At 45.2% G+C, this 9,201-nt stretch overlaps 1 protein-coding gene across 1 annotated transcript in view; it reads left to right on the forward strand.

Moving 5' to 3' along the window:
* Nucleotides 1-3: 3 nt before the first annotated feature.
* E4F1 (E4F transcription factor 1) overlaps nt 4-9,201 on the forward strand; it is a gene marked incomplete at its 5' end in the record, with an annotated part of 18,218 nt that continues 9,020 nt past the window's right edge. The window contains 11 exons of the mRNA XM_019512585.1: nt 4-46; nt 1,064-1,215; nt 1,331-1,427; nt 2,855-3,060; nt 3,705-3,825; nt 4,175-4,327; nt 4,817-4,983; nt 5,788-6,015; nt 6,339-6,444; nt 7,175-7,392; nt 8,038-8,236. Of these exons, the coding sequence (XP_019368130.1) occupies nt 4-46; nt 1,064-1,215; nt 1,331-1,427; nt 2,855-3,060; nt 3,705-3,825; nt 4,175-4,327; nt 4,817-4,983; nt 5,788-6,015; nt 6,339-6,444; nt 7,175-7,392; nt 8,038-8,236 (1,690 nt within the window). The remainder of the gene's footprint in view (nt 47-1,063; nt 1,216-1,330; nt 1,428-2,854; nt 3,061-3,704; nt 3,826-4,174; nt 4,328-4,816; nt 4,984-5,787; nt 6,016-6,338; nt 6,445-7,174; nt 7,393-8,037; nt 8,237-9,201) is intronic.

A 9,201-nucleotide genomic window follows, 5' to 3' on the forward strand; every position in this document is an offset into this window, starting at 1 on the left:
GGCCCTGCCGCCTTCCTCGGCCTCCCGGCCGCCTTCAGCGACGGAGGTAACGGCGGGGGAGGAGACCGCGGGCTCATTATTTGGGGGGCAAATCCCTCAAAAACGGGGAGGAGGGGCGTCTTCCATACGACACGACCTCCCCGTTCCCCTCTCGCTCGCAGCTCTGAGGGGTGAAGGGATCCAGCACAGGGACGGTTTATCCCGTGGAAGAAGTTTGTATGCTTTCTGACCGTTTTTTTCCCTACCTCTGGGAACTTTTTGCTATCTTTAATTTTCCCTGAGCCTGAGGAAGTGCCTTTCAGAGCCCAAAAGATAAAAAAACCAAAAACATATTTTGCGGTTTCATAGCGGGTCAAATAGGAGGTGTCATTTCTGACCCATGAGTTCTCCATTTTTCACAGGGGTGTCGGTCGCGGCTGTGTTGCTCTAAGGACGCAGGCAGACAGGTTTCTTTGGGTGAATCTGATACTTTTTATTAGACCGACTTAAATAGTTGGAGAAAAAATTTTAAGCAAGCTTTTGGGTTCAAAAGCCTTTCATCAGGCTGAGGTTTCAGCAGCTGGCACATGCTTGTCCTGGATGGAGCAAGCATCATAGGGAAGGGACCTCAACAGATCATCGGGTCTGACCCCTGCCCCGGGCAGGAACAGCTGCCGGGGTTGTTCTACTGTTTTGTAGGTAGGGGGGAAAACAACGACTGCCCTATCACTAGCATAACAGATGCAAACAGCTGGGGTGTATAATCCTGGCGTGTGTTTCTAGGATTCCAGACCCCAGAGCCGTGCTCTTGGTCCTCGCGGCCTCCTTTCCCTGTTGCATGAGTGGCCCAGCGTCGCTTCTTGAGCGTACGGCCGTCGCACCCCTCTGCAGACCCCAGGCAGAATTACTACGGGAGCAAGAATACCTGATGGAGTAAATTTTTTATACCCCTGACTACCATCGGCTTCCTCTCATAGCAAAGGAGATTTAAGAAACCAAGCAGGAAAGAGTTGTTGTCACAAGGTCCTGAGGGAACGTATGTCATACTTCCAAATGTCATCGCTTCTTTCGTTTTAAAACGCAGATGAAGATGATGTGCACAAGTGCGGTCGCTGCCAGTCTGAGTTCACCTCCTTGGAAGAATTTGTTCAACACAAACTACAAAAGATCTGTCAGCGGACGCAAGAAGCCATTACTGCCACGTCAGCAAATCTTCTTGGTCAGGAAGCACAAAAGGTGACAGCAGGCTTACGCTCCAATAATTAGGATCGAACAAAGTAGCGGGGTAGATGGGAGACGATGCAAGACGTGATTTTAATGTTTCCTACTAAACCGTTATCTGTTACAGCAGGTTGTTCCTTCTGTTGAGGAATCTATAACTGTTGCTCATATAGTTGTTGAGACCTCTTCAATAGCAGAAGAAATCAGTAATGCATCAGCTATAGTAGGTAAGTTGCAAGGATTAGGTGCCTTGTCATTGGCACTGTTTTTAGAAATTTTTTTTTTTGCCACTTTTTGTAGTTGTGCTCTAAAGGTTTTTGATTGATTTGACTGGTGACCACTCTAGCTGTGGGCAGTTTGATCTAGCGTAGTCGAAATGGAAGAGTTCAGGTCTTGGTGGGATGGTGCAGGGGGCGTTATTTTGTGTAAAGCAATGTAAATTATATTTTTTAGGGAGGTAACTAGGCTGAAAACTACTGTGTATCCTCATCCCATGACAGTTTAATGGATAGAGGTCTCTAGTTTATCACCAAAATGACCATGACTCCTTTAGAAGTAATTTGAATCTTCTGGACTGAATCTTAACATTTATTTAATTGCAGTTTTTGCCTGCATTTATTTAACAAGCATATGCAGGTCCTTCCTTGAGAGACTATTTCTGCAACTGATCCTCTCTCAAATGCTAGATTTTAGTTCAAATGGAGTTGAGTTAAAATATTGATATTCATAATAACTAGTGGTGGAAATACTCATTCTCTCTCTCTCACACACTTTTTTAACGCTTATCTTTCTGAAGTCTACTTATTCCCAGGATCCATTTCCATCTGGGTCTACATTAGTAAATTCATAAGTCTTCTTTCAAAAAACAAAAAAGAGAGACTTAAATTACAGAGCGCTTGCCCTTTTTTTCCTCTTCCCATAGAAGCTTTACTTGATTAGAAAGTTTAGAATTTAGAGTTTAGAAAGCTTGATTAGAAACTTTTTGGCTCTTGTAATGGCCACTTCCATTTGGTGTATAACCACTGTGTCCCTGTCCTAGGGTTTGGCAGGAGTACAGTTCTTTTGTTCTGGCTGTTATCACAGATGACTTTTGGCTTGCACCTGTTTTCTGAATAAAATAAATCCATGCTGCAATGGAGTGGACCAGGCTACCCAACCTCTGCTCTCTCCCAGCACAAATGGTTGAGTCATTCACAAAGATCATGTGAAATTACATCCCTAATTCTCTTACACAACCATAGGCAACACCTGTCTGACTGGTTTGATGGTTGAGAGAGGTTGACCTGTTGCACAGGGATGTATGTGAGCCCTTGGTTTGATAGTTAGGAAGGCAGCATGCTGAACTCCTGCTAGGATGGGATGGGGGTAAGAATCCTGCACGGCCCCTTTCTAACTCCCACCTGGTTATAGCTAATAACTATTTTAATTTTAAACTCCAAAAGCGTTGATCCTACCCTTGGCCACCTTTGGCATAGTACTAGAAACGCAACAGTTACATACGTAGTCAATATGGACTTTGCCATACACTATTCCTGTTTAAAGGCACCTATTTCTCTTACCTTTCCGTTATCTGAAATCCTAAACGTCATATCCAGTCAGTGCTCTGAGTTAATCTTTGGTAAAGAACGTAACTGTCTTCCTATTCTTTTCCCAGGAAGTGGGCACATCAAAGAGGTCATTGTTGCAGGAGATCATGTTTTTGAAAATCCCAGTGGTGACATTGATGGTGAGATCCCTGAAGGGCAGGACAGCCCTGATGACAGAGAACAGGGTGTCTCCACAGAACTCATCAAGGTGAAGCTGCTGGTGAATAAAGAAGGGCGATATGTGTGCGAGTTGTGTCAGAAGACATTTAAAACGGTAAGGTTTGCTTTGCAAGTGCTCATGGCACCCAGTCCTTAGGAAGCCTATGCCTCGGGTTCTTTGCAGACCTGCTGGAAAATGCATTTTTAACTGCATGGTGCTAGTATTTACAGATTCACCTTACCTCAAAATAGTATCACCCCGAATAATGGAGATTCATGCTAAAACATTAACTGCCACTTACCAGATCAGAGCATTGAATCAAATCTTTATCTGGAATCCTGTCTCTAATGGTGGCCAGAGAGAAAACTGTCAAATCTCCAGAATAGTTGAGCATAATAATAATCTGCAGGGGAAGCTGCTGCTGCTTCACCTTGGTGATTGGCTTACACCCTGAGGCGCAGTGGTTTGCATCTCATTTGCATGTAGTGCATCACATCCAGTTACTGTAATATGTCCCGCATAACCTGTTGTATTAAGCTGTACATTCCAGCAGGTCCAGTTTTCCTGCATATAAGGCTAGATACTTATGAACTGCTTTAACTTTGACAGCATTTGGAATGGTTGTTCTCTGCATTCTAGCAGATGCACAATTCTCTCTTTAATGACAAATAGTCTGGTTGTTCTTGAATGTCTCTTTAATTGATGAAATTGTAAATCACTGATAAATGTTTTTCCCAATTTTTAAATGAACTTGCTAGGCCAGTATTCTCAAAGCTCACATGATCACTCATAGCAGCAGGAAGGACTATGAATGTAAACTCTGTGGAACGTCCTTTAGGACAAAGGGCTCTCTAATCAGACACCACCGGCGCCACACAGGTAAGATGCTCGTTCTTTCAGCAAAATGTTTTTTTCTGGCTGGACTAGGCTGTACTTGGTTCTTCATGGTACCTCAGTGATGAGCTGTCTGCTTTCTGTCTTCTGATCTGAGCACATTATAAATTCTGCCATATTTGGGCTTCTCAGAGGCCAAGGTTAGAACACTTGTTTTTGCAGATTATGCATGTAAATGAATGAAAGGTAAAAGGCCCAAACTGGCGCACGTGCTCCAAAAGGCCACTGAGCACTACTCGCAAAGTATGGCTTATTAGGTCAAAGCTCTTGATCAGCACTGATGGATGTCAGTGTCCAGTATGGTGATTCATGCCTTCTCCTTTTTCTTGTTAAGATGAGCGACCTTACAAATGCAAAAAGTGTGGGAAAAGCTTCAGAGAATCGGGTGCTTTGACTCGGCATCTGAAATCCTTGACGCCTTGCACTGAAAAAATCCGCTTCAACATGAACAAAGAAATAGTTGTTAATAAAGATGATTTGCCAGCAGGTCAGTGAAATGGCAGATGCATGCACTTTAAATCGGATAAAGTAGAGGTCATGTTCCTGGCACTCAAATAAAAGTGTTCTTTCCTCTGTGTTTTTAATATAAATAAAACATGTTTCTCCATGTTAAAGCACCGGCTCAGAGTGCACGTGGAGAGGCCTGACATGGATGAATAAATCTAGGTCACAGAATGCAAGACTTATTTCAGAATTTGGCAGCAGGAAGACCATTTCACTGAGCACAAAACTTAAATTTCCACTCTGAAAATGGGAAATATTGGTTGCCACTTGTACAGAAGGAGTGATTAAAGAAAATGACTCATGTTAAATACAAGTAGTAGTCCTTAATAAGCAAGATAGTGATATTCTTAGATACTTGAATAAGACCAGTGAAGTAGAACTAAATGAATATGTAGCTGGAAGCTGGGTGCTTCTAATTCTACTGCTTCTAAACTAATGTAATTGGTTTTTAATTCTGGTGCTTTTCTTGAAGGATCCTGTAGTTCAAATGCAGAGACTGTTTCATCTATAGCAAGCGAATCCATTGAGACATCTCCTGTGATTCATCTAGTGACTGATGCAAAAGGCAATGTTCTTCATGAAGTCCACGTCCAAATGCAGGAACTGCCTGTTGTTGATACTAAATCCTTGGACCAAGATGTGAGTGTTGTTTCTGTTGCATAAAACAGATAAAGGGATCCAAAGAAGCAGAAATGCTTTTCTTTGGCTTCAGGGTCCTGGAGTTGGAAAACAGCTCCGCTCATTTAAATTCTTCTTATCAGCCTCAAGGTGGTGATGAACATTGTTGAATACTCTCTTCCCAAAATGAGCAGCTACAGATGCATAGTTCAAGCTCAGATCCTGATGTTAGCTGGCAGCACTCTGAGGAACGTTGCATGGTGGTTTTATAAAGGACAGAAAGAAATTTAAAGAGGACTTATTACATACCTAATCCCCATGCAGACCTGAATAGACTAAAGCTAGCTCTGTCCTGTTCAGTAAGTACTGTTCCTGTAGACCGGTTCCAATGCCGTATGCAAGCATTCTGAGTTCAGCTGCAAGTGGCTGTGTAACTCATACTGCTGGGTGCCTCATTCCAGGACTGAGAACTGGAGGCATCTATAGCTGTGCATGTTCCTTCTTGCTACTTATTTGGAGAGGAACAAAATTCTGTCATTCAACAATACTTTCGTTATGATAAAAGAAGATAATAAGTAGTACACCTGCAGTCAGGTGAGTGTGAGGATGCTTCTCTTACCCTGTTGTGAAACTTGACTCCAAAAGCAGGTAGGAAAAAGCCTTGGAAGTAAAGTAAAAATAGTATCTAGGTGACTTCTCTCAGCTGTCCCCCATCACAGAACTGGTCATGCTGGTGATGAGCCCCATTATGCATGGAGTACTGTTGCCTACAAGATTAACTTAATGCTCCCTGTAGTTACTGTCTGATTACTTGATTTCCTGCAGCCATCTAATCCTGAGGAGTTGTCATGCGAAGGGGAAGTGAACAGCGAGAATTTGCTGAGACAGGCCATGAGGAATTCTGGCATTGTGATTGAGAGAGTCACCATGGAGGAGATTCAGAAATCCGATGAAGCCAGTGCAGCTGCTACTGAAGAACTAGAAAATGAAGGAGTAGAAGCGGAAGAAGAGCTATGTGGAGAACAGTGTATCGAAATAGAGCAAGTAGAGACTGTACGTTTAAAATCTTGTACTTTTCACAGAGCATAACTTTTTTCTTTTCCATGAGAAATATCTGGGCTCTGCAAACAGAGTCTGTTTGAGCGCTAGCTTCACTGTATCTGTTTTAGTCTTGCTAGTGCTCAACTTGCAGTGGATTAGCAGAAACTTAGAGTAACGTTTTTCTTGCATGTTAGAACATGTAGCATCAACACCATCTGTCCTGTTTCTTAACTTGTTCCTTTGTACCAACATTTGTGTGGTTTGAGTCTGACTAGCAATATGCATTTCCCAAACTCTATTGAAAGTATTTTTGTTGTGCTGTTTGTTTTTAATAGACAGATTCACAAACAACAAATGGCTACAAAAGTTATGTTTGCTCTCATTGCACCGAAGTCTTCAGTGAGGCTGCTTTCCTTGAAACACACATGAAAGAACATTTAGGTAAGGCTGCTGTGAATTCTCTTCTTGTCCAAAATGAATGTTCTGCCAGTGTCATAGCACTTTCATTCCCTCTTTGTGTGAGGTATGCTACCGTCCATTCTAAAAAATGACACAAGGATTCAGCTAGTGTTTGAGAACCAGCAAAAAAAACCAAGAGGTCAAACCCGCTGAGAAGAAACATTTTGCTGAGATGTGAAAACATTATAGAATGGCATCTAAAAGAAACGCAAAGGCAGCTCTGCATTGCAGGTGATGCAGAGGAGACGGCTTCTTTCACCTAGTGGTCATAAGACTGCGTGGAGAGGCCTCGAGCGAGTTAGTTCTAGTTGAGCAGGGTGAAGGCTGGAGAGAGACCAGGTCAGTGGATTTGGCTGGAAGAGCTCCTTGAAGGACTCTAAAAGCATATAATGGTGATTGAAGCTGAATCCTGTAGCAAAGGGGAGAAGCTAATAGAATTAGCCAAGACTGGGGCAGAGCCCACATGCTACTTTTAAATGCTGCTCTTTCCCATGTGCTTTCCCTCTGGTTCTTGGGGAGTATTTCAGAACTTCCAGCGAAGGTGTGGCGCCATTAGCAGCAGGGTAGGCTTCCTCCCTGCATGTTGCCCAAGGGGAGTCTAGTCTCCAGCCCATCTCTGCCTAGGAGGGTGCCTAACAAGGATGCTAGCTGTGGTGATCGGATTCTTTTGCTCTGCTGTTGCCGGTTGCCCAGTGCAGATCTCCCTCTCTAGAGTACAAGCCATTTAGATGCGAGGAGTGTGGGAAGGAGTTCCCCAAGGGCTACCTGTTAAAGAAGCACCAAGAAGTGCATGTCCATGAGCGGCGCTTCCGCTGCGGGGAGTGTGGGAAGCTGTACAAGACCATCGCACATGTGAAGGGCCACAGGAGGGTCCACTCGGATGAGCGCCCATACTCTTGCCCAAAGTGCGGCAAGAGGTACAAGACCAAGGTAGGCGTGGCTGCTGGGCTGGTTTGGCCTTCTGGGTTCTCTGTGGAGCCAGAGCAGGGGGACAGTTAGCAGGCAATGTCCAGTGATCATCAGGGCTCAGGGTGACAGATAAAAGCCCTTAAGCCAGGGCAGAGGAGGGTCACTGGGCTGTGAGAGATTGTTCTGGTAAATCGTTTAGCAGGATTTGAGAAGAGATTAGATGCTAGAGAAAGTTGTGACTAAGGATAAACCCTTGTGCTCATAAACGAGCTAGTCAGTTCTGGGGAAGGGGGTTTTCTTTGCATGCTGCCATATTCAGTTTCCTCTGAGTTATGAGGTGCAGGCTACTGTGAGCCAGGGCAGTAGGGCACTGAGGTCAGCCTCCTAATGAGATTCCACAGCTGACACCTAGTGCATCGCAGGGATGGCAGCTTCATTCTCTGTTAGTGGCCATTAACTGTTCGAAGAGAACGGCAGAATCCTGACCTGCCCTTAGCAAGGAGAATGGCGTTGCAGTTCATATAGCTGTAGGGAGTAGAAGGGAGAGCGACTGCCTTCCTGGTCAGAAACAGCCTCTGTCGCTGCCTGGGAGAAGAGCTCAGCCAGCAGTAACTGCCACGTGTCGTGCTTCAGCTGTTGCCCCATCACATGTCCTCTGTGCCACAGAATGCCCAGCAGGTTCACTTCCGGACGCACCTGGAGGACAAGCCCTACGTGTGCCAATACTGCAGCCGGGGCTTCCGGGAGAAGGGGTCGCTGGTGCGTCACATCCGGCACCACACAGGCGAGAAGCCGTTCAAGTGCTACAAGTGCGGGCGGGGGTTTGCGGAGCATGGCACGCTCAACCGGCACCTGAAAACCAAAGGTGAGAGTGAGGGGCCGTCAGGTCCCCAGGGAGTCCAGTTACAGCTGTTGAGACGTGTGCCCTCAATGGCTCAGTTGTTATGACTGTCCTGTGAGAATCTATGTGGTGTAGACCTATGATCAAAGACCACAGGGACTGGTCAAATCACACCGAGCAGTGTTACTGCCTAGTAAGAATGGGTCCCATCTGCCTCTCTCATCAACTGAGTGGCATCAAAATGCATAATGTTCATTCTTTAAACTGCTCTCTGAATTCTTTTCAATGTGCCTTCTTAAACTAAAAGTCACCATGAGCAGGAAGAATGAGAATTGGTCTGCGGGTAGTAAGAACTGGTCCAGCTATCCTAGTATAACAGTACCTAAAAGCAGAGCCCAAGGGAACTGAATTTGCTGATGTGTTAACTCTGAGTAGCAAAAATATCTCAGCTGTCCACTTGCTTCACAGTTGCCAGCAAGATTTAGATGCAGCCTTTTGGAAGGGAAAGGTACCATTCACAATTTTTTAAATACATAGGGGGCAAAAAGAAGGTACCGGGTAATGTGGGGCCCCTGCAAGATGTGCTAGGAAATTTGGCAGTGACACCAGATGACAAAGCTAACCTATTTAACGACTTCTTTGGCTCCATTTTCCTGAGCAGGGACCAGATCAGCCCCCACACCACCCCCCAGGCCCCCTTCAGGCCCCAGGGGAGGTGCACCTAAGCCAAGGGTCAGTGAGGATGTAGTCAGAGAACTTCTGGAGGGACTGGATGTATTGAAATCAGCTGGTCCAGATGATTTCCACCCCAGAGTGCTGAGGGAACTAGCTGAGGTCATTGGGGGACCCCTGGCACGGCTTTACGAGCACTCATGGTGCTCTGGTGTGGTGCCAGAGGACTGGAAGAGGGCCAATGTGGTTCCCTTCAAAAAAGGGAGGAAGGAGGACCTGGGAAACTATAGGCCAGTTGGTCTTACCTCAATCCTGGG

The sequence above is a fragment of the Gavialis gangeticus genome, unplaced genomic scaffold (assembly GCF_001723915.1).
Source record: "Gavialis gangeticus isolate Ggan-Ray unplaced genomic scaffold, GavGan_comp1, whole genome shotgun sequence".
NCBI classification, from domain to species: Eukaryota; Metazoa; Chordata; order Crocodylia; family Gavialidae; genus Gavialis; species Gavialis gangeticus.